General features: G+C 41.1%; 1 protein-coding gene across 1 annotated transcript in view; it reads left to right on the top strand.

Annotated features, from left to right (window-relative positions):
• The window catches only part of XPR1 (xenotropic and polytropic retrovirus receptor 1), a 100,075-nt gene that overhangs the window by 28,729 nt on the left and 46,207 nt on the right, over positions 1-25,139 (top strand). The window contains exon 3 of the mRNA XM_081915091.1: positions 23,621-23,722. Within this exon, the coding sequence (XP_081771217.1) occupies positions 23,621-23,722 (102 nt within the window). The remainder of the gene's footprint in view (positions 1-23,620; positions 23,723-25,139) is intronic.

The following is a 25,139-nucleotide window of genomic DNA, read 5'->3' as shown; positions in this document are numbered from 1 at the left end:
AGACTGCACTGCTTGGGGATCCTTCAATGCAGCAGTGGATCTGCTGCAGCCAGCTGCATGCGGTGTGTATGTGTGGAGTTAACACTTCCTGTGGACTCATGGAGGAAACTCTCCAGGATGTGCAAGATTTTCTAACATCCAATAAATGCTTGATCAACATAGAGGTAGCTGTCCTTCACACAGTTGATTAAATTAAGTTGCCTAACTGTGAGCAGGATCAGGGTCTACAGTAGCTTGCAAAGGAGGTGGGCTGTGGGCTTTGCTGCCCACCTAATCAAGATAGTTTGGGATATTAAGGGGAAATTTATTTCTGCCATGTGTTCTTTTTCCACTGTGAGAGGCAATATGCCTCTAAATGCCAGTTGCTGTGAATCACAAGTGGGGAGAGTACTGTTGCACTTAGGTTCTGCTTGTGGGCTTCCCATAGGCATCTGGTTTGCCACTGTGAGTACAGAGTGCTGGACTAGATGCGCAGCTGGCCTGATCCAGCAGAACTCTTGCCTTTATAAATTGCCCAGAGCAAAATCAAAGTCTGAGATCACCTACAAACTACATTGTTGGTCAATGCAAATTCAGATTTTAATGCAGCCTCTCAGTTTGCAGCAGTGTCAGAAATTACACACCAGGCATGTTTTGCTACTAATGCAGGTCCAAGTGCGACCACGTGGAGATCTCTGAATGCCAGGATGACGCCTGACATCTCCATCTGGCTGGCCTCTCCAGTTTTCTTAGAGCTTATTTATTGCATTTATATCCCACCTTTTTCTCCAAGGAGTACATGGTTCACCCCACTCCTCGGTTAATCCCTGCAATGACCTTGCGAAGTAGGTTAAGAGGCTGTGACTGGTCCAAGGTCACCCTATGAGCTTCATGACTGAGTGGGAATTTGAACCTTGATCTCCTAGTCCAACACACTATCCACTACACCAAACTGGCTTCCTAGAGTACTTCTGCTATGAGGTAGCTATATAAATTAAGTAGGTAAATAATTACAAAGAAAGCAAAATTGCACTTAGAGAAGGTTCTGAAATATTTCCCTTGCGCCTTGAATTTGTTTTGTTCTGGATTGTTTTGTTTGATGTTTTAATGTGTTGTAAACTACTTTGAGATTATTTTCTTTAAAATATGTAGTAGTATAGAAATGAAATGATGATGGTGATAAACCTCATTGGGGAGAAAATGGCACCTAGATGTTCCATTGTGGCGACCGCAACCTAGGTTTAAGGTGCCATTTGGCGATTGGCTTAACTATCACCTAACACTGGGTTTCAAAACAGATTGAGTGTTGCAAACTTTCTTGGTTGAAAGGAACATCAATGAAAAAATATTCCTTAGTTACATAAAACTTCATATAAGCTGGTGTAAATTAAACAAAGCTGGGCAAGTAGTGATTTTATTACATAAGAATGCTTAAAGGCATTGAATCTGAGTGTGTGAATTATAGCCCACTTCAGAATCCTAACAGTGTGGGAACTGAACATGAACAGCATGCTTTATGTTGAGCTACCAAACGTGTGAAAGATTAAAAAAACACAAATTGTGTTCCAGAGCTTTAACCCACTGAAGTACAAAAATTGGAGGGCTTAGGCATGTGATGCCTGCAGATGTTATTGAGCTACAGCCCCCACGAGCCTGAGACTTCTCCCAATGGTCAGGGATGATTTCAATTATAAGTCCAGCAACACCTGCAGAGCACCACGTTGACTACCCTTGGAAGCAGCACGTTACATAAAGAAGCATGTTTTGACACATTTTGTGAATTTGCTAATAGCAAAGAACCAAAAGCAAATAATTTGTAGTATACCCTGCTATTTTAGAACAATTACGATGATTGGAAGAAAGTTAATTACATAATCTTATAATAATTCTGTGGCTAAATTGGCTTAACTTTGTAGCCACAGCAAATTATTACTTTTGGTAAAGTAATGTTCTAGGTAGACAATTACCTTATTTAAGTTTTGCAATTCACTCCTTAATAACTATACTTCAAATACATTTATTCTGTCTGCATCATTTGTATCCCACTTACGTCTTAACAGGAGCATTAGAACTTCCCATATCCTCCCTTGAGTAAAGCAGCGCAAGAAAACCCCTTCTAGAAAGACTTTGTGTGGTTATGTTTGGCAGCCTACATTTTTAAAATGTACCAAGTAGCAGTTGAATTGTAATGAAAGAACAGGACAGATAGTTTCATTTGATAACAAAGTTGACATTTGTTGCGTTTATACTTCCCATATTGAGAGGCACACCTAGCACCCAGGTGAGAGAAGCAAGGAAAGTATGATTGCTACCTGAAAAGGTATCTACAGTATTGAAGTGTAAGCCTATTGAATATTATTTATAAACTGGCATATTTCCTGGCATTGAGGCTTTAGTGCTGAGAAAAGACATCCCCAATTCCTCTCAGCAGGCACGAGTGTCCTTGGCCATCTGATAACAGAATTGTTTCACTGTGGCTTGGAGGAGGGAAGAAACATTCTTCTGCTACTTCTCTTCTGTGCTGTACAAGGGTTCCGGTTTTCTTATAAGCAAATGCAGAGGGCTTGCAGTAGTAGTGATGGATTTCTCCTTCACTTGTGCTGATGTTTGAATAAGGTAAACAGCACCTGCTGCTTGCAAGGAGAAATAGAGGCTGGCTAGCAAGCTAAACAGATGCTTGTGAAAGAAACTGGCAGCCAGCCTTTAAGGTTTGTCTTGTAGAAGAAGTGAATTCTAATAACTAAAATGTATGAGTCTTGCCTAGAGCTCTTCTGATCTCCCCAATCAATGTGCAGTTAGTTACTTGAAATAGTTACTCTCAAATGATAGCAGTGTGAAGTTGGAGTAGTGAGTACTTGGCCGTTGGGTATGCAATACATTCTTGGATAGAAAGTCATCTGAATTCCAACTTGAGATCTGAGAACAGTTTGTTCTGTTTCAGGGGAGCTAGGCTGTGAACATACTATACCTTCAGAGCACATTTGGAGCACATTTCCCTCCTCAAAGAATTCTGGGTACTGTAGTTTATCCCCCGCAGTTATAATTTCCAGCTGCTAAGAGGGGAAATGTGCTTTAAAGGTACAGTGTGCACACAGCCCTAGTTGCTTATGACCAGGGCTCACTATGCTTCGTGGCATAGTGATGGAACCAATCACCAGTTGATGGCTTGCATGAAATACTGTGCTTTGTGTCCTTCCACACAACATGAAATAGTGACATGGACAACTACTTTGCCTTCTGGAGAAAGTATCTATGTACGTTCTTGTGTTTTGTGTACTCCCATGCAAAATGTGTGAGATTCTTTGCCCACTCATTGGGTTGTGTCCAACAGCTGGCGGTAAGGCAAAGGAGTAGGAAGGAAACCTCCCCATCCCATCTAAATCTTGTTACAGAGGAGTGGCAAACTCTGCAGAACATTTCTGGTGCTGGGGACTGTAGCGAGGAAGGGAGAATCCCTGAAAACTCTTTCCCTTCCTGTTTCACTTGACTGTACAGTCTTCTCTGTCAGCTGAGCTCTGTTGTCAGTTGAGCAACATTGCTGGGTGCAGCCATAAACATTAAAATAGCTTAAGGTTGCCTTGACCTTTAGACCTCAAGTTGCTCAGCTTTGGAAGATTCTTCAGGAGGCTACACCACACTTCTCCCTTCTAAGCCTGCTTGTCTTTGTGGGTGCTCAGGAGAGCAGACTCCTTCAGTCCCAGCTAGATCCCTTCTCCTTGCCTCTTCTCCACATTTCTCTTTGTCAGGAAGCTTAAGATAAGAGAAGCCTAGAGCTCTCTTTCAAGAAGTGCTTTTCTGTTTGGAGGTGATTCGTGGACCACTGGTTGCTTGCCTAGAATATCAGGAAAGCTACCCCTTCTCTCTTCTTTCTCTGACTGTAACAGGTGACCATTGTCATTTTATTACATCCTTTCTTTCTCCTTCACTTTGTAAACCTTGGTATTGCTTCCTCAAACTCGGCCCTCCAGATGTTTTGAGACTACAATTCCCATCATCCCTGACCACTGGTCCTGCTAGCTAGGGATCATGGGAGTTGTAGGCCAAAAATGGCCGAGTTTGAGGAAGCCTGCTCTGCATGGTGCTTCCAGACCAGTGGTGGCTAATGCCATCTTTGAGGGCCTAATCTAACCCCCAGTGATTTTTTTCTGCCCCTGCAAATCCCTGTCATTTGGGGGTAGGGAGAGGGATTTGCAAGCACAAAACAAAAATTAAAGTAAATGTAAGATTATGGGTGAAGCCCAGCACCCTGAGAGGGATGCAAACTGGTCACTTCTTTGTTTCCAGATCAGTCACCTGATGAGCAGAGAAGGCATGGTAATGATCTGTGCAGATCAGCTGGGAGGGGGGTTGTTGGCTGCACAAGTGCAAAAAGGCAAGGGGGTGGGGTGGTCACACCCACCATTGGCACTTACCCCTCAGACAGTTAGCCAAGAGTGAATGTGACACTGAGGCCAAAAGGAGGTTAGCCGCCCCGGTCTAGATCTCATTTTACCACAATTACCTGCTTCTAATGGTACATCGCAGGAATAAGGAATTTATCTGTTTAGTGACATTATGTTTTTATGTTTTGTACTTTGAGACAGAATTTTAGTCAGTGGCTATGGTTTTAATATGATTATATCTTTTTAGTTCAGCAAGCCTTAAGCTCTTTCGGAAGGAAGGGCAGGATAGCAATTTAATGAAGATGAAAACTGCCTGGCTTCAACTATACAGCTAGTCTGTAGCTTTCCCCCCACCCTGCTCCTTTTTTCACCAGTTGTGGCATCATATTACTACCAATGATAAGTGTTAATAGCTCCAGTTGTATACTAGTCACATTGATTGTCTAAATAGCCACTGTGTACAAAGTATTCCCAAACCAAAATAAAGATTGCTGGAAGAAATATCGACAACTTCAGATATGCAGATGACACAACTTTGATGGCAGAAAGTGAGGAGGAATTAAAGAACCTCAAGGGTGAAAGAGGAAAGCGCAAAATATGGTCTGAAGCTCAACATCAAAAAAACGAAGATCATGGCCACTGGTCCCATCACCTCCTGGCAAATAGAAAGGGAATAAATGTAGGCAGTGAGAGATTTTACTTTCTTGGGCTCCATGATCGCTGCAGATGGTGACAGCAGTCACAAAATCAAAAGATGCCTGCTTCTTGGGGGGGAAAGCGATGACAAACCTGGACAGCATCTTAAAAAGCAGAGATATCACCTTGCCGACAAAGGTCCGTATCGTTAAAGCTATGGTTTCCCCAGTAGTGATGTATGGAAGTGAGAGTTGGACCATAAAGAAGGCTGATCGCCGAAGAATTGATGCTTTTGACTGCAAGAAGATCAAACCTATCCATTCTTAAGGAAATCAGCCCTGAGTGCTCACTGGAAGGACAGATCCTGAAGCTGAGGCTCCAAGACTTTTGGCCACCTCATGAGAAGAGAAGACTCCCTGGAAAAGACCCTGATGTTGGGAAAGATGGAGGGCACAAGGAGAAGGGGACGACGGAGGACGAGATGGTGGGACAGTGTTCTCGAAGCTACCAGCATGAGTTTGACCAAACTGTGGGAGGCAGTGGAAGACAGGAGTGCCTGGTGTGCTCTGGTCCATGGGGTCACGAAGAGTCGGACACAACTAAACGACTAAACAACAACGGCAAAGTAATTAACTCAGATTGTTGAAACTATGTCCATGAGGCTTGTCAAAACATTTGTGATATATATTATAGGATGTGAATCTCTACCTAATTATTAACAGAAGATGAATTAGAAAAGTTAATGTCACTTTAAGAGGTGTACATGGGAGGGGGGAGCCCTCTTGGGTTCCTGTCAGAAAAGAGGTAAACCTCACCTGTTATACTGGAGAAGATGCTTATGACCTGGCAGGAAAGGGGAAAGCATACTAGAATAAATGTCATGTTCCTTTTTCGAACTAGACAACTTTAACACCATAGCTCCTTAACACTTGTGCTTGGTTAATTTCTATCTATTGGAGAAGAGATTCTGAAAGGGACAGAAGGCTGGGGATTTGCTTTGTTACCATAGGAGTGGAATTAAGAGCAAGAGAATTAAATGAACTTCTGGGAGTTTTTTTTTAATTGGTATTGAGATAAGAGAGATTATGGTGAACCAAGCATGGGAAATAAGAGAAGGTTGCAAGGAGACAGGTCTATTTTCACCTGGTTACTGATGACTTAAATACACCCAAAGGAGCAGTCATCATCCAAGCCATTATTATTCTAAAAAAAAATCAGTACACCTCAGAAGATAAAAAGCAAACTGTTATCCAAAAGGAGAATAAGATTTCTCAGATATCACTGTAGAGATTACTGCTATTACCATCATGCAAGTCTTATGATCAAACAGTCAAATCATATATAGAGGATCAGCTTTTAGACGCCCTAGTGACTGAACAATATGTTTTTACCCCTCATTGGCATTTAATTGGCCTGTTGTAAATCAGCAATCTGGGTTCATTCAGATCACTGTTACCATGAAAAAGTTAGGTATCGTGTTCAGTGTTGAAAAAAAGGTAGAATGGAAACTGTATCATCCATTAAAAAAAACTGCACTACCAGCTAGTTTCATAATACAAAGGGTAATGTCTTATTTAAGAAGTCACAAGATGATTGCTCAATTTTCTATGGATGCCTTTATTCTACTACTGACCTAAACTAAGGCATTATAGATTATATGTGTATCTGAAGAAGTGTGCATGCACACGAAAGCTCATACCAAGAACTAACTTAGTTGGTCTTTAAGGTGCTACTGGAAGGAATTTTTTTTGTTTTGACTATGGCAGACCAACACGGCTACCTATCTGTAACTAGATTATAAACAGTGATACATGCTACTATCCTCAAACATATCACCACTAACTGTGATGCTGACCATTTCAAAAGAAGGCAATATTTCCACGTTCCAGAGAAGTAAACTTTATACAGCATTCTGCATTTCTCCTGGGAAACTTTGTGCCTTATGCTTAACAAAGCAATGACTTGCACCCACAACTTGTGTGTGAAGGTACTTCAGCTTCTACCGGATGTCCCTGCAAATTTCAGCACCAAATTCCAGGCCAGTTATGGATCCTCAGATGCTCAGAAGTATCTCCTCAAGGAGGTTGGAGGGCTGCAGTTGGACAGGGACAGGAAAGCCACGTTGTGCAGTCAGAATTCTACTCACGTGGCTTTATTTGGACTGTTTCTCCAATGCACTGAATTTGTCTTACAAAAGAAACAAGAAAGTTGCATGGCACCAAAGTTATGCTACACCACATGCAAACCACAAGCTATGATATGTCTAAATGAGGAGAGAAGCTCTCGCCTGTAGATACCCCTGTTTAAAAAGAGATTCATATGTTTTTATGATCTGATACGCCAAATAAGAATATTTGTCATCAGTGGTACTTATTGCATTCTAAATATCCAACCTGAACTTGCTCTTCCATCCTTTCATGTCTATTCACTTCATCCCAGTCACATGACCACATGACCAAATTGTTGTAACCCACTCTGCAATCTCATGGTGGCAGATGGGTAAGAAACACAACAATGACAACATTTGAGCTGTTCCTGTGCTGCATTATGCAGTTATGCCCAACCAGTCTCAGTGCTGTGGGGAGCCCAGGCAGCTGCCTCTCCCTGCCTGTATTGTTCCAAATGGATTCACAAAGCAATCCAATTAAATTGTTACAGATCCCTTGTGGTTTTGCACTGCAATGATTAGTATAATGCTCCACAAGTTGAAGCGGGTACATATGGAACTGTTCCTATTTATTAAGCTTATTAAGTTCACTCTCATAATCTCTAGGTGATTTACAATACAAAGATGGTATCTCCAAAAAACAGGAACGTATAAACATTCAGCAATTTAAAAACACTATAAAACATTATTCTTCTGAACACATCATTAGAACATATTACATTTAGCGCATTGACATTGACATAATCTCCCCCTAGGTTCCTGAGCCTATAACTCATGTACTTCCACATCACATGGAATAATCTGTTCACATGATGCAATTTCCCAGTTCATGGAAATTCAAAAATATTATTACACTGCTAATACAAATAGTATTTTTCATTTTTGTCGTATTCAGAAGTTGGCACTACCATATCACTAGAACCAGCTCTAATTTTACCAAAGTCTTGGCAGAATAAAACCTTATCAACAGTTTGGGAATGCTGGTTATCACTACCCTTCTGTCTCCAAGAAGCAACCTAAAGGCAGTCTGCATGTTGTTATTCAGTGCTTTGCAAGCTATAGTGATCAGACCAGCAATATAACTGGAACCCTGAAACTTTTTTGTTGATGTCTACAATGCTGTAATTAGTGTCATGTATTGAATTTTTGACCAATTATCCATTGTCTGACTTGCAATCTGTTAACATCTATCTCCCAGGAACTCTGCTTGGAGAATGAAGGTTGTTTATATTGGAAAACAGGAGGAGAAAAGCTTTTAAAATTACTCACGAAACATATTCTCAATTGCTTAAAAGGTCACTCATTAGAAGAATAGTAGTTCCCCAGAACAGAGAAGGGGAAATATTGACCAGAGCAATACAGATAATAAACATATTCCTGTAAACACAAATCCTTCAAACACCAGTCAAATAATGGTAAACTATTGTTAAAGTATATTTGTTCTGAGAACAAAGATAATATTTGCATTATTTACCTCTATTAGCAAATCAACAATAGAAGGCCTAACCCAAGAAAGAACTTATTAAATTTTATGTGAAACAAAAAAATTAAAGATTAAATGAGCACATATGAACTTGCTTGAACTTTCAAAGTAAATGTCCTGTTCCTGAAATAGGGCTCTATTTTTAATTATGCATACTGGTCTTGGACAAATTGAGAAGCATTCATCAGGTCAAATAAGCAACTTGCTGAGAGCACTGGAGTTTTTATCTAGAGTAGTAGTAGTAGTAGTAGTAGTAGTAGTAATTTATTTATACCCTTCCCATCTGGCTGGGTTTCCCCAGCCCCTAAGAGGTAACTTAGGAAAGAGATGTAATAATTATCTGGTTTTGCCACCTGTCTCACCTGGAGAGAATATAATTTTTAGAATGCCCTTCCTGTCACAAAGGACATGGCAGAAGAAAAGGAAATTTTTGAATGAAAGCCCTAACCAGTCACCCAGATGCATTCTAATCACCGGTATTAGTCAAAATAGTTAAAGAAGAGCCAAGGCAAAAGTCTTCTCCTCTAAATTCATTGCTTTCTTCATTCACCAGCACCAAATAGTTTCATTCTGTAATAACAAAGTTAAAATTTAATGAAGGTTAAATTTTTCAGCCTCCCCAGTCTCTTGAAGATTCTTGCCCTATCCCCTTGCCCCAGCCCCAGCCCCAAGAATACCTGGGAAAACTCTGCCACCCATTTCACTAGTTGCAAATAGGGCTGGAAGGCCATTTTTGCTCGGCCCTAAATTAAACTGTCAACATGCTCCTTCATTATTATCTTTTCTCTATTCTGATTACACCCTGTTCCTTCTGGGAAATGTATAAAAAAGCCTTCCCTTACCCAAACAAACGGTTCTCTGAATCATTCTCAAACAGGCAACATCTGCAAACATGTAAATTGCAAAGTTTTGGAATGAAGGCACTTCCAGTACTTTACTGGTTCTGATACCCTCTTGATGTGGAACCAGGCCTGCCTTTATTCAAAGTAGTGTCTCTAAGTTCTCATTAGGCAAAAAATATGTTTTCAGCTGTTCCTAACTCATCTGTAAGATGACTATAACATAGGGTTGGTACTCAACATTATACTACCAACAGTGTGTTTTAAAAGACACTTAAAAGACACTTTAAAATAACTTCCAGCTTTTTGCGTGGGGGGCACTGTTGACAACCACTGTTTTCCCAAGTTACTTCTGTTGCTTCAGTACGCTCTCTAACGCTAATCTCTACTTTGTTGAGTGAACTCCTACAATCAGAGATTACATCTAAGAGATGGTGCTGTCGCTGGAGACAGATGTGGCAAGTTAGAGTAACGGAGTATATCCTTAATTAGTTAAATACATAAAGATTTTCTTGGTTTACAAAAGTACATGCATTTTGTCTTATTTCAGGTTGTACAGTCTTTCCTACAAATCAGTTGCATTTGCTGTGAGACATTAGTGTTGATTACAGTATAAGGTTGGGGAAGAGGAGGGGTCAGGTGGTAATGCTTATATTCTTTTGTATAGTGGACAGCAGAGCGACATAGTAAAGGGATGGTATCCACAGTATACAAAATACTGCTCCAAAATTCCACAACCCCCCCCCCCCGACTCAATCAAAGAACAATGGGAGCACAACATAGGGTATGGCATTACCCCACCCACCAGAATGTGGTATAAACCTCCCTTTGAGTCCATATCAGCCAAAAGAAGGGAACTCACTCTGAAACTCACCTACAGGTGCAGATAGGTAGCCGTGTTGGTCTGCCATAGTCAAAACAAAAAAAATTCCTTCCAGTAGCACCTTAAAGACCAACTAAGTTAGTTCTTGGTATGAGCTTTCGTGTGCATGCACACTTCTTCAGATACATCAATTCTTCGGCGATCAGCCTTCTTTAAGCAGCATCAAATGCATCAACCACATTATAGAAAGCTTGCGTCTACTTTGATTAATTGCTGGTTTATAACTTTCATGATTTGCCTATTAAGTCAGTTTTTGTTGCTGTCTATAAACTTAACAATAAAAATCCTAATGAATTAGACAGAAGCTATAATAATACAGCAAGAGAAATGAAGAAAGCTGTGATATCAGCCATCTAGTAGCACACAGTCGGAAAAACACTGGCATCTCCGTATCCCTGAGGCACTGTTAATTGCCACAATTACTTCTGGCTTGTCCACCAAACGCAACACATTCAAACTTGCATAATAAGGTGGCATACTAATGCCTCAAGTTTTGTACTGGCTAATTATGCACATGATCACTCCCAACAGCGGGTAAGTATGGAAGGAGAGAAAAGCCAACTTGATGATATTTTAATAGAGCAACTAACAGCATAACCTAGTTTACAAATAGGCATCTTACAGTTTTAGTAACGTCGCATGCAATAAAGAGCTGCAAGAAGCTAAGCAGTGAACATGAGAATGAATCATTACCTTTTGTGTGTCTCATAATAAAACTGCTTGATTCCTGGGAGGCAGGGCCAAGACATGATATTACCTGAAACTATCCACCTTCTCTCTTAATGCTGAATGCCTTACACAGAAGGTCATGTGACAGTTCTTCACTAAACCCAAATGTTATGGGCTAGAAATCAAAAATAGATGAAACAAGGTGGAGGATGCAGTCCCTGTTTTGCTCTACTAAGCATTCAATAACACATATGCCATGAAAAAGGAGGAAAGCAACCAGCTAGCAATTGTGCAAAACGTTTTTCCACTGTACCTCGGTCTAGCTTTTTTCTGAAGCCAGGCTCTAAATGATGTACCATATTCAACCAAGAATTAGTCCTCAACATAATGTACTCAATACAGCCATACCTCGTGTTGCGTTAGGTTCATGTTGTGTCTTTTTGGCTTGCCAACGCAGCAAACCCGGAAGTGTATACTTCCGGGTTTTGCTGTGTGTGCAGAAACGTGCTTCGCACATACGCAGAAGTGCTCTATCATGCTTCACACTTTCACAGAAGCACCGCTCTAGATTTTATTTTATTTTTTAAAAAAAATGTGACATGAGGTTGATGCCATCAGTCTGGAATGTCACAGCTCTGCAACATTAAAGCAGTGAGGTGGAATCCAAGACTGATTTTTTTTAAAAAAAATCCCTTTTTTGAAAATAAAACTGCCATCTGCACTTGGAATACTGTGTATAATACTGGTCACCTCACCTTGTAGAGCTGGAAAAGCTTCAGAAGAAAGGAAACCAAAATGATCAAGGGATTGGAGCAATTCTCCTATGAGGAAAGGTTGCAATATTTGAGGATTTTTAGCTTAAAGAACTAACTTTCATCTGTTCCAAATTTTCCAATACAGTCATACTCCGTGTTGCATTTGCTTTAGGTTGAGCGTTTTCAGGTTGCGTCCCGCGGTAACCCGGAAGTACCGGAAAGGATTACCGTATTTTTTGCTCCATTGGACGCACCAGACCAATTTTTTTTTTCTTGTTCTCCCCCTCTAAAACAAGGTGCATTCAAGGTACATTCACCAGAGCTTGTGGGGCTGGCGGTGGGGGGAAGCGCTGCTTTCCCCCACCGCCAGCCTCAAAGATCCCTGAAGCCTTTGGAGCGCAGCGCCCCGCTGCCCTGCAGAGGCTTTGCACGCAGCCATCCCCAAGCTAGAGCAGCGAGACGGAGACCCCGTTCGCAACCAGAGGTACCACTGTATTCAGCTTCATTTGATATCCCAGAATGAGAATATTCTGAGAGATGGAAGAATACTGGAACTTGGGGTCATCCAAGGAAGCTGAATGCTGGAAGATTCAGGACAGACAAAGGTAAGTACTTTTTCACCTATGCATGCAGTTAAAGAACATCACTTACTGAAGGGAGGTGGCCTCTGAGACAAGCTTAGTGGACAGGTACCAGCAGAGTTCCTGCTTCAGTTATAGGGGTTTCCTGAAACATTCATAACAAACTCAGGTGACCCATGTGGGAAGAGGCGGTGACTCTTTCTCAGGGGATATGGAATGTTACTTAATCAGATCACTGGTCACCAAATAAAGCTTTATGCTTATGTTAAATGTGGCAACGATTCTGGTGGCTGATTAAGCATTTACATATATTCAAACTGATGCTCCTGCAAAGAGTGCTTTCTCACTATGTGCAGAGTAAAGTCAGGATCTTGGCAACCAATACCCTCAATACCTTTTCTTTCATTTTTTAAAAATGTATTTCTTCAGGCACAGAGACCTATTTCCATAGTTATGTAGAGGTTATGAAATTGTTTCAGCCACCTGAGTTAAGTAAAATAAAATACAAGTTGCCCAGTACTTTGTGTTTCTTCTGCACTCATGGGGTATCACAGCAGTGATATATAGCAACAGTGACTATAACAACATTTGAGAATTCCTAGAGACAGCTCTCAAAGTGAGCTGTAGGTAAGGACTATCTTAAGAAATATTGCAAAATTGTTAGAATGACGTTGGTTTAAAAAAAATTGTGGTTCCCAGCTGTAATGGTTAAGTAAAAAGAAAAGAAAGGTTAAAAACTAAATGAAAAATAAGGGACAGGATTTGCTGAATTAATAATTAGAAATTGGAATACAGAAAGGGGAGGTATGAGGAAGTCGGGGAAGTAAGTTATAAGAAAATAAGGGATTGAAACTATACTTGTTTTTTCTTTCTTCCTTTTTTCTTTTTGTTTGTGTTTGTATGTATTGTTATTTTGTTTTGATTTTATATAATTTTTGAAACTTCAATAAATATTCATTAAAAAAAAACAAAGTGAGCTGTAGAATCAGTTTATTATCCCTATATCAAAATGCTTTTATCTAGCAGTTTTTAAGGTTCTGTCAGAGCTTTTGTATAGCGTAGCCCAATTCCTTTTCAATACACCTGTGATTTTCCCCTCCCCTTCCTCTTACAACAATGGAGAACTTCAAACTAGGTGTAAAGGGCATGTCCAGATTTCAGTAATGCCTTGCTTGGTTGTGGTATGCATGGTGCCCACAACAATTTCAATGGTTTGCAGATTTGCTCAAAAAGTTTTGAGACCACGTCCCTACCCTGGGATTTGGTTGTAAATAACTAAGTAGCAAAATTGAATTAATGGCTGGTTGTGCTAACGCTGTGCATGCCAACCATGTGATTAGTCTTCGCTGAAGGTGTGAATAGGGAGGTTTAAAACTCCCTATTCAAAGTACAAAATTCGGTATAAGCAAGTTGAAATGAAATGTGAAATCTGGGCCACCTAGTCTGAAAGCAGAGGAATGAATTTTGCAGACATTCAAGATTTTGTGCTCCCTTAAAGGTCTTTTGGCATGGACAAAGCTTTTCAGTTGTTTTTCTTCAGTATCCTTTTAAACATGCTGGAGTTCAAAGCTGTTTACAGCCTACTTTGGGGTCTGTAACAATATGACTTGACAGTTCATGTCCCCAAAAAATGTTTATCCCAGTTTCAGAATGACAGCTTCTAATAGGTTTTATCCCCTGGAAGAGTTGCATTTCCTAGAAATGTTGTTTTGGTGTGCATCGCCGTCCCCCTCTTCCCTCCTGGAACCTATCTGTGCATTCAAAATTATGCTTCTGCCTTTTCTGAGTGGGACTCTTCTCCCTCTCTATATGTGTGTCGTCCCCCCCTCATTTTCCTTTTCCTATACCCCCCTTTAAACAGTAACATTGTATTAGGGTTGTTGGTGTAATGCACCATTTATCAGGGCTTAACTCAGTTGTGCCAGATGAAGACCAGTTTAATCCAGTAGTTTTAAAGCTGTGGGAGACATCCAGCAAAACAGCTCCACAAGCGTAAGGTGTTTAGCTGTGCAGTGGAACTTCTCTGCCCCCTAAAATTTGCTCTGGAGGGTTAGGGGGACCTCCAGAACAGATTTAAAGGCCATGCAGAGAGAGGGTGGGGAAGTCTCCACCATTTGGAGGTGCATGCCTGGGGATTTCTGGATCTTTATTGTTTCCACACACCAGCAACACATCCTGTAGAATTCTACCCATTAGATTTTATCTGCAGAATCAGAATGAATTTCAGGAACCAAAACGTTGAATTGAAAAATACGACTTTTGAGCCATGTGGCCCAAAAATGGCAACTAGGCATTCCTGGTTTAAGAAGCCATTTGATGCTTAGTGCATATATATATGTGTGTGTGTATATATATATATGTATGTGTGTGTGTGTGTGTGTGTGTATACATATATATACATGCAGGTTTTGGTGTCCTCGGGTGTCTTCCCGTGTAAAAGTTGGGGTGTCTAGGCGACGTTTCGACGAGGTCTCACTCGTCATCTTCAGGCTGGTGCTTTCGGCTTCTTGTTACTGGAACAGAGCAGGATCTCAGTGTTTGAGTTCCTATAAATACTGTTGAGGGGGTGTGGTGTATAGCCTCCAATGTTCTGGGCAGAGAGGAAGTTCCCAGGCTAGTGTGCCTTTTCTTCTTTTGTTCCTTAATTACTTGAGGGATATCCTGAGTGATTTCTTGAGTGATATCCTGAGTACCACTTAGGTGGGTCATTAGGTGTGGATTAGTTGCTAAAGTCTTTGTGTCTTGACCTCTTGAACTTTGTGAAGAGTTTTTCTGAGAAGATGGCTGTACTGCACTTAGTTGTGCTCTGGCTTGGCTTCGTGTATAGGGGCGAGCTGTGGTTTTGTGGCTTGTGTCAGCCAGATCTGTGTAGGGATTGCAGGGGGGTGCAGCATCCGGAGGTGCCTCCATGGTTTGGCTACTGGATGGTGTCTGTAATTTATCTGTGGAGAGGGTCTGGGTTTGGGTCTGGTGTGGTTGATTGGTGATGGCGTTCTGTGTGCCTCTGGATCTGGTGTCAGTTTTTGTGGGGAGGGCTAATTTCCAGATGTCTGGCAAGCGGGATGTGTCGTCACGCTTGTTCATGTTGTGAGGGTGTTTCTCGATCTCGATGGCTTCCATGATTATTCTCTTGTGGTGATGTTCCATGTTAAAGAGCAATTTGGAATCTGCAAAATTAATTTCGTGTCCTGTTTCTTTCATGTGTTGGAAAAGAGAGGAAGTTTTTTCTTCTTTTTTGACGGCATTCTTGTGTTCTGCGATACATGCATTTATTCGTCTGTTTGTTTGTCCAATGTATGTGGCTGGGCAGACTTTGCAGGGTATTTCATAGACCCCTTGGTTTTCCAACTGGATTTTATCCTTGGGGTTTCTGAGGATATTGGCTATTTTTTGGTTGGTGCAAAAGGCTGTTTTGATATTGTGTTTATGGAGGATTTTGCTAATTTTATCTGTAGTGCCCTTGATATAAGGAAGGAGGGCCATGCCATTGTTTTCTTCTGTGTCTTGGTTTTTGGGGGGTGTTTCTTTTTGGATTAGCTTCGTAACCCTGTTTTGCTGGTATCCATTGGCAATTAACACATTTGAGAGATTCTGTAACTCAGTTGTCAAGTGGTCTTTGTCAGCCAGGCGTTTGGTTCTGGAGATGAGAGTCTTGGCTACGGAGTTTATTTGTGCAGGGTGGTGGTGTGATTGTGCATGTAAGTAGCGGTTGGTGTGTGTTTTTTTCCGGTAGATAGTGTGTCCTAGGGAGCCATCCGGTTTTTTGTAGATTAGGACGTCAAGGAAGGGAAGTTGGTTGTTGGCTTCTATTTCCATAGTGAATTGTATTTTGGGGTGTAGGCTGTTGAGATGTGTGAGGAAGCTATCCAGTTTTTCCTTCCCGTGTGGCCAAATTACAAAGGTGTCGTCAACATATCTGAGCCAAAGTTTGGGTTTGTGTTCTGACTTGTCTAAAGCATTGGTTTCAAAGTGTTCCATGTACAGGTTTGCGATGACCGGTGAGAGGGGTGATCCCATAGGTGCTCCTTCTATCTGTTTGTATCTTTGTCCATTGTGGATGAAGTACGTGTTGGTTAGGCAGTGGTTGGTCAGGTCCAAGATGTATTCGGGGGGATTGTATTTGTTTTGAATGGCTGTCAAGGCTTCATTAATGGGCACTTGTGTGAAGAGAGATACAACATCGAAGCTCACAAGTAGGTCATTAGGATGTAGGTTTTGCTTCTTTATTGTTTCTATGAACTGGAAGGAGTTTGGAACGTGTGAAGAGATGGATTCTGCATAGGGCTGAAGTTGCTTGGCGAGAAATTTAGCGAGATTTTGTAGAGGTGAGCCTATGGAGCTGACTATTGGTCTGAGTGGTGTTACTCAGGATATCACTCAAGAAATCACTCAGGATATCCCTCAAGTAATTAAGGAACAAAAGAAGAAAAGGCACACTAGCCTGGGAACTTCCTCTCTGCCCAGAACATTGGAGGCTATACACCACACCCCCTCAACAGTATTTATAGGAACTCAAACACTGAGATCCTGCTCTGTTCCAGTAACAAGAAGCCGAAAGCACCAGCCTGAAGATGACGAGTGAGACCTCGTCGAAACGTCGCCTAGACACCCCAACTTTTACACGGGAAGACACCCGAGGACACCAAAACCTGCATTCCTGTACCCGTGAAAATCTACGAAAGCATATATATACATATATACATATATACATACGTGCTTTCGTAGATTTTCACGGGTACAGGAATGCAGGTTTTGGTGTCCTCGGGTGTCTTCCCGTGTAAAAGTTGGGGTGTCTAGGCGACGTTTCGACGAGGTCTCACTCGAGTGAGATGACGAGTGAGACCTCGTCGAAACGTCGCCTAGACACCCCAACTTTTACACGGGAAGACACCCGAGGACACCAAAACCTGCATATATACATATATATATACTTTCGTAGATTTTCACGGGTACAGGAATGCAGGTTTTGGTGTCCTCGGGTGTCTTCCCGAGGTTTTGGTGTCCTCGGGTGTCTTCCCGTGTAAAAGTTGGGGTGTCTAGGCGACGTTTCGACGAGGTCTCACTCGTCATCTTCAGGCTGGTGCTTTCGGCTGGTGCTTCCGAAAGCACCAGCCTGAAGATGACGAGTGAGACCTCGTCGAAACGTCGCCTAGACACCCCAACTTTTACACGGGAAGACACCCGAGGACACCAAAACCTGCATATATATATACATATACATATACATATACATATACATATACATATATATATATATATATATATATATATATATATATATATATATATATATATATATATATATATATATATGAGTTCTAACACTTGATCTCAACACTTGATCTTAGTTCTAGATCACTTTCCCAACCTGGTGGTTGCCAGATTTTTTGGACTACAGTTGTCACCAGCCCCAGGTTATTTGCTTTTTCATTTGTTAGTACTCTCTAAAACTCTTTCTTCATGGTTTTTTTTGGGAGGGAAGGAGCATCATCTCCTGCGGTGGTAGGAGATCCTTAATGACTTTTTAGAAACTGAGACCTGGCAACAAGTGGTGCACAAACGTAGCAGAGAGATATTGAAAACATACATTAAATCTTAGAAGGGATGGCACTGGAAGCTAATAGAACATGCTCCCAGAGACATGTTTTCAAATAAGATCTATTGCAATGCACCTGCTTTGTGAATTTTTGGCAGCAGACACAAGGCTACTTTGTGCACATTTCCTAGAAAGGAGACAGCTGTCATGTCAGTCTGTACTTGCCATTTACTTCTGTGCCCTCAACGTTACTTGAATTAAGTCTTTGCATCCTGAGTGTGAGAAAATGCTTCCTGAACAAAAATAATAGAAACAGAAATTAAGCAGAGGCAACGACTAGGACAGCTGGAAGAGAATCTAAAGGGGAAGATGGGCCTTGAGTCATGCTACCCCCAAAGGGTAAATTTTTACCTTGTATGAATAACACTGAGTGTGATTTTTGTCAAGATCTGACCCCAAGTGACAAAAAATAGTTGATGGAACTGCATCAATCACATGGTTTTGTGTTTAACCAATTTACATAGATATTACCCAGTGCAAGTCATGCCATGTATCGTGATGAAGCAATCTGCTTAAGGTAGCACCAACACAAGGAATTTCTGGCCCAGAAAGCTTTCTATGGTCACCCACACCCCAGAATGGTGTTCTGAGTTGGGATACCATTGCATCTAGCCCAGTGCTTTTGTTTGGGTGCAACACAGTCAAGCATGATGACTTCAGTGCCAACAGTAGCCTAAATATGTAGAAATGAATAAGGAACTTAGGCATATCAAATATGCACACACTACTTTCTCACAAGAGGGCAGTTTCTGCCTGTGCTGTAGAGGGAAGTGAGGGGCAGGTGGAACTTGTCAACCTGGGAAGGTAGGAGAAGGAAAACTCCAATCCTAAACCTTGGTTGCCTGTAGGGAGATTTCCAGGGGAGGAAAAGGCTAAAGGTTAAACCTGTCACAAATCCAGAGTGGGGTTCTTAAGACAGTTGGATGGCACCTTCTACGCCTCCTTCCAGCAACTCTTGCAGCCAAGTTGGTGCCAAATGTATTGCTCTGCTTTTCCTTTGGACCACATCAGCGAGGCCAAGGACAGGTATTGTTGTCTGGGCAGCCCAGGATCTTCATGTCTAGGCCTGCGCCCCAGGGAGGTCACTTCTGTGCTGCTAATGCAGTGGTTTGCCATCGCCCTTGGAGGTGCACTCTGTTGTCTCTTGAGACAGATGGGTGTCACCAACAGCAACAACAGCTTTCTCATAGAGAAGACTCTCCAAGAGGTACAAGCGACTCAAAGCTGATTTGGGGGATGCATATGCCCAGTTGATTATTCATTTCTGCATACTTTGGGTGGCATTGATCAGCTGACAGTGCCTTGTGCCTGAATGAAGGCTGGATGAAACGGTATGTCTGCTTAGAGGTTACTGTAATAGAATGTGGGTGACCACACAGTGCTCTGTTATAGTCTTGTATTTTGCCCTGCTGCAGCCGCTTTAGGAAGATTGCTTCACCTGGTTGCAAGTCTGGACTTGTGTCCTGGGTACAATGTTTAAACTCTATGACTGTTGCATTTCTACCACCTATTTTCCATCTTTTGGGGTTCGGGCCTTGCAAAAAACCAATTCAGCATTACTCATCAAATATGGGAAGCATTTTCATCCTGGCACATGGACTAAGGTCACTGGAGAATGGGACTTGATTCTCCCAAGGCAGTCAAAGGAGAACAGAACAGAGCCCTTCCCCGTAGCATTCATATGAGGTACTATGATGCATGTGAGTGGAGTGGTAATTTGTAGACTTTAGAAAGTTCTGAACATTTCTCTGCATAGGCACTGGACCTGTATGTGATAGATGACCAATACACCTGTAACAGATATGCACCTGATTTTTCCCCATTTAAGTAAACCAGAAGCCCTGGAACAAGTTGCAGTACAGTTTTCTTTCAGTTGAAGAATGTAATACAATGTAATACAAATTTTGCATAGCAGCTGAATTAAGCCCCGCTTTTTTTTTAATATACTCAAAATAGTCTTAAATCCATTATTTGCACTTTAAGTATTAGTTGCTCTAATACTTAAAACTTAGCCATGAGACCTAGTTTGGATATTGGTGTATTGCGGTTTTTTAATTCTGTTCCTTCCTTCCTTCCTTCCTTCCTTCCTTCCTTCCTTCCTTCCTTCCTTCCTTCCTTCCTTCCTTCCCTCCCTCCCTCCCTCCCTCCCTCCCTCCCTCCCTCCCTCCCTCCCTCCCTCCCTCCCTTTCTTTTCCCATTTCTCTCTCTTCCTTTCCTCTTTACTTCATTTCTTCTCTTCTATAAGTGACAAACTGTATAGTCAATCTGAAAATTTTCCACAATGATCTCTTAACTAACTTAGAGACCAGTTCTCTAAATGACTCCCACATTGGTGTGCTGCAGGTTTTAGGGTGGTTGTAGCATGGTCATAATGGCACAGACTATTCCTACAGAAGACGTCTCAAGCTACTCAAGGATGAGCCATGTAACCTGCAATGGGCTGTTGCAATCTGCATGTTGTAAGAAAGGAGCTTAAACTATTTCAGCCTTTGCAGCAAGGGATGGATTTTTGGGTGGGTGTGGGTGTTTTGTTTCAATATTTGTATGCCACCAGACTGAGCACCTCACAATAACCACAAAGCATTAGCAAATAAAAATACTTCCTAGTACAAAATAAATATGCAATAAAAATATAATAAGTACATTAAGTGAATCAAAGTAACATAAAATGCCAATCAGGCACATTTCTCCAGCTTCTGTTGCATAAGCACTTTGTTCTTTTCTAATCTATCAAACTAAATCAGCTTCTAGATAGCAACCTCTGGGAGATAGCAGCAAGCCTGCAATGTTGATTGATTTTCCTTAGATGCCCTATCCATGGGCAACCACTCTATAAAGATTTGAATAAAAAAAAAAATCCAAAGGAAAGGGCGTTCTTTTGGAAACCAACTAGGTGCCTTTTGAAAACTACATCTATTGTCATGGAGCTGCTTAGCCAACTTTTTGGCATCCTAGAAAGGCTTTTGCATCTTTGTCCTGGCTGGCTTTGAACAAAATAAATGCACAGTAGCCTTGAGCAGCACTACTCGAGCACAGTTAAGTTACTGAGCTGCCAAGGGAGCAAAGGGAAACCTTTTGATGGCAGGTTCTATTGCTTGCACTCCAGTTGAAAGCCAGCAAATAGGCATCTGTGTGAAAACAGATTAGAAAGTAAGCGTTATGAAAAGTGTTTGTGCAGGTCAGTTTTAATATGACCCTGCTCCATTTAGATGTTTACGGCTTAGGAATGCAGAGGAAATCTTTGTATAAAATTTAAGCTCTGCTTTGTGTTCAAGGTTTACTTTTGTCTCTCAAATACCTTCATGCTTTTCCATAAATCTATGTACCACGTTCTGTGTAGTGGCTAAGAATGAGCTTTGAACTTTGTATACTGCTTTAGCCAGGAACTCGTCAGATGGCTCATTTCTCATTCTGCTGGTCCAGCCTCCTACTCGTTTTCAGGACCCTTTCCCTAAAGATTCTTTGTACGGTTTGTGACTCCACCAGGCCTCCCTGCATGGATAGTGCCATTTTGGCTATATAGACGCTAAAGAATGAGTTCACTATTGATGTATGCAAGTGAGGCCCCACAACAAAATGGTGTGAGTGGGGGGAAAACAAATACTCGGATAGACATGGTGATGCTTTAAGCAAAGCTACTTGCTTGCTGCTAATACCCAGCACAAAAGTGAGGCTTGATTGAAAATGTAACCTTTCATGGACAGAGATCACCTAATGACGGTGTACAGTAATTTAGTTTCCAAAAGGTAGCTTAGGAGCTTCTTTGGTCACTGTTGGTAAGGGTCAGACATAATAGTATCTACGAGTCAATGGAGACAGGGGGGCCCTTGTAAAACAGAGGGGCAGAGCATGGAGGGAGCACAGGATCCCACAATACAATGGTACCTTGGTTTACAACCATAATCCGTTCCAGAGGTCCGGTTGTAAATCAAAACAGGTTGTAACCCAAGGCGTTCTTCTGCCAATGGGGCCTGCCCCTCAAATTGATTGTAATCCCCCCCCCAAAAAATGGGCTGTAATCCAAAAAAAGGGACACACACTTCCGGGTTTGACGTGGTTGTAATCCAAAACAGTTGTTATCCAAAGCGGTTGCAAACCAAGGTACCAGTTATTAAACTATGGCTGGCATTGGGTCTGAACTGACTTTGTAAGGCGTAACTGACCCTTATTTGCCTCAACTACTCAAGAAAATGAATCCTTAACACCATGTAAGCCTGTAAGTCTTGAGCCCTGCTCAGCCATGGAATTTGAACTTTGATGTCCCTAATCAAATATTCTTCACTACCATAGTACAGTTTTAGGTCTGTGTAAATTGAAATCCTCCTCATCAGGCCCTGGTGCACCTCATTCTGTTCTACCCATGCACACATCCTGTATACTGGTTTAAGAGGAACAGGACTTGCTGCAGTTTCTGCAAATGTTTTCATGCTGCCTCTTGCAGTCGTCGTCATGTGGTTTTGCTTCTCCACAATGGGAAATTTCTCTCTTGCGCTTAAGGATGTTGAACATTTATCTCTTCTTGCTATGCTTTTGTAATATTGGAAAGGAAAGACTTAATTAGCTTTTAAAGACATTTGATGGAGTCTTCTTAGAAGAACCGTCAAATGTTCATATTCGTTTGCGAACAGAACATATCTTGTAAAATCAAGCCCTGTAAAGACGTTAGTCCCTTGCAATGAGGAAGTGGTGGTTTTTTTTTTTTGTATCTAATCCTTCCTTACAGAAACTGTTTTCATTTGTTTTATAAATCTTCCGGTTCAACAACATGTCTGCGTGACACATTCCATTGTTCAGTTTTTAAATGTCAGGGGGGAATTATAAAGTGTAACCAGAAATTATCATACTTCAGTTTAAACTTTAAACTTACTTTTCTTAAGTATTCTCTCTACCCTCTTTGGGGGGAATTATATGGTTGCCTTTCTCTTACCATTGGAGATGGTAAGAGAGTGTGCATGCTTCATTATAAGTCCTTTCGTAATGATGATCCACATGGAACCGCCATGAATTGTTCAGCATTGGTTCCAGTGCTGATTGCCAAGCATTGCCTTCGTGTGGGAGGTCAGCTTGCCTTGCTCAAATTCTGAGCGCATTGGTGGAATTCATATATAGATTGCTGTTTCAAATCCCTTTATGGTGGAACAAATGGGAAAACTACTTTCAAATATACATGGGAAGAAGGGACAATAATAAAATCAGGCTAAGGAGGTGTCAATTGCTCTTCTAGGATCTAGTTGTGTATGTCACAACTGGGCTCATCTAGTTTACCTTTTTGTTTTCTCTTAGTATGTAAACTAGAAAGATCGGGGTGTTACTGTATTGGGTTGTTGTTTTTATTTTGATTATATATTTATATTGTGGCTTTTATGTTGATCTTTTCTATGAACTGCCCTGAGACCTCTGGGGGATATATAAATTCCAACACATGATAATAAATAAATAAATAAATAAATAAATAAATAAATAACAATACTCCTTCAAGTCCGAGGCCTTTGTGACAGTTTTGCTAGTTCACATACAACTTTTCCATCAGAGAAATAATTTCACAGTTACAAGTTTGAAAGAGTAAGATGGAACATTTCATCAATTTCTGTGCTATGAGTTCTTTACAAAAATATTTATTTAAATTTATTTTTGTATCTCCTCCCCCCAGTCACAGATGAAGACACTGTAAAAAGGTATTTTGCCAAGTTTGAAGAGAAATTCTTTCAAACCTGTGAAAAGGAACTTGCCAAAATCAACACATTTTATTCAGGTAAGAGGATAGCATTGAGCTATATGTGAAAGTTTTAGGGTTTAAATGTCAACAGCAGAAGCTGGACGTTGGTTCAGTGACCGATAGGCAACCAGTGCAGAACTTTTAACACAGGTGTAATATGTGTCATTGTGACTGGTTTCCCATACTCAGCTGGTCTTTTAAGTAGGAAGTAAGGTTCACCATTTGACCAAACTGCGGGAGGCAGTGGAGGACAGAGGTGCCTGGCGTTCTCTGGTCCATGGGGTCACGAAGAGTCGGACACGACTAAACGACTAAACAACAACAAGGTTCACCAGGAGCTTTGTAGAACTTCCACTTCTTTAAAACAAAACACTTATTCCTGTCTGACATCTTCCCTCTCTTATCTCTCTAGCTGGGGGATTTGGAGATTCATTTCTAATATGAAGCCCATCTCTTCATATGGGTTTAACTGGTTAAAATAATATGGCATGGTGACCAGTATTTATTTTCAGTGGATGACCCCATGTTCTAATATGTGTACTCCAGCCAGGGAGGGCGGGGTACAAATATTTTTTTTTTTCAGAGTGGAAAAAAACCTCTCTCTTTCCATTTCCCCCACACCAAACAACACTATCATGTCCCCTGTAGTCACATTTTTAAGTTGTCTCTTTTCCAAACTAAAAAAGCTGCACATATTGTAACTTCCTCTGATGGCCCTGATCCATCTCAGATGTAGGGTAGACAGCAAGGATCTTCAGTAGATCCTGTTATCATGTCAGAGTGTTACAGGTTCCTTGTGAAGCCACTGCAGAAACGCATCTTACAGGGATTGTAACGTATCTCTGTAACGTATCGTTACAGGGGACCAGGCAGAGGGCCTTCTCGGTGGTGGCACCCGCCCTGTGGAACGCCCTCCCACCAGATGTCAAAGAGAAAAATAACTACCAAACTTTTAGAAGACATCTAAAGGCAGCCCTCTTTAGGGAAGCTTTTAATGTTTAATAGGTTATTGTATTTTAGTGTTTTGTTGGAAGCTGCCCAGAGTGGCTAGGGAAACCAGGGAGAAGAGTCGGTGGAGGAACATTGGAAGAAATTTAAAGATTATTTACAGAAATATTGTAAAATTAATGAATGTTAGAAGGATGTTGGAATGAAGTTATATGGCTTTAGCAGAAATGTTATAAAGGATTAAGTAAAAATAGATTGTTAATCGGTTAAAGGAGGAAAAGTAAAGTTAGATTATGTCAAGACAAATTATAGGGCAAAAACTGAGAAAGATGGAAAGGATTTGCTGAAATAGCTAACTGAACTAGAATACAAAAAAGGGAGGTGTGAGGTCGATGAAAGAAGTAAATGAAAGACAAGATATGGAAATATTGGATGTGTTTTTAATTGTTTTTGTTTCTGTTTTGTTAAGATAGGTAGTGTTTTTTTGTTTTTTTCTGTATTGTAA

The sequence above is a fragment of the Podarcis melisellensis genome (genome assembly GCF_964234715.1).
Source record: "Podarcis melisellensis genome assembly, chromosome: 6".
NCBI classification, from domain to species: Eukaryota; Metazoa; Chordata; class Lepidosauria; order Squamata; family Lacertidae; genus Podarcis; species Podarcis melisellensis.
The sequence above is the reverse complement of the archived record's forward strand: the minus strand, read 5'-3'. Positions and strand labels throughout refer to the sequence as shown.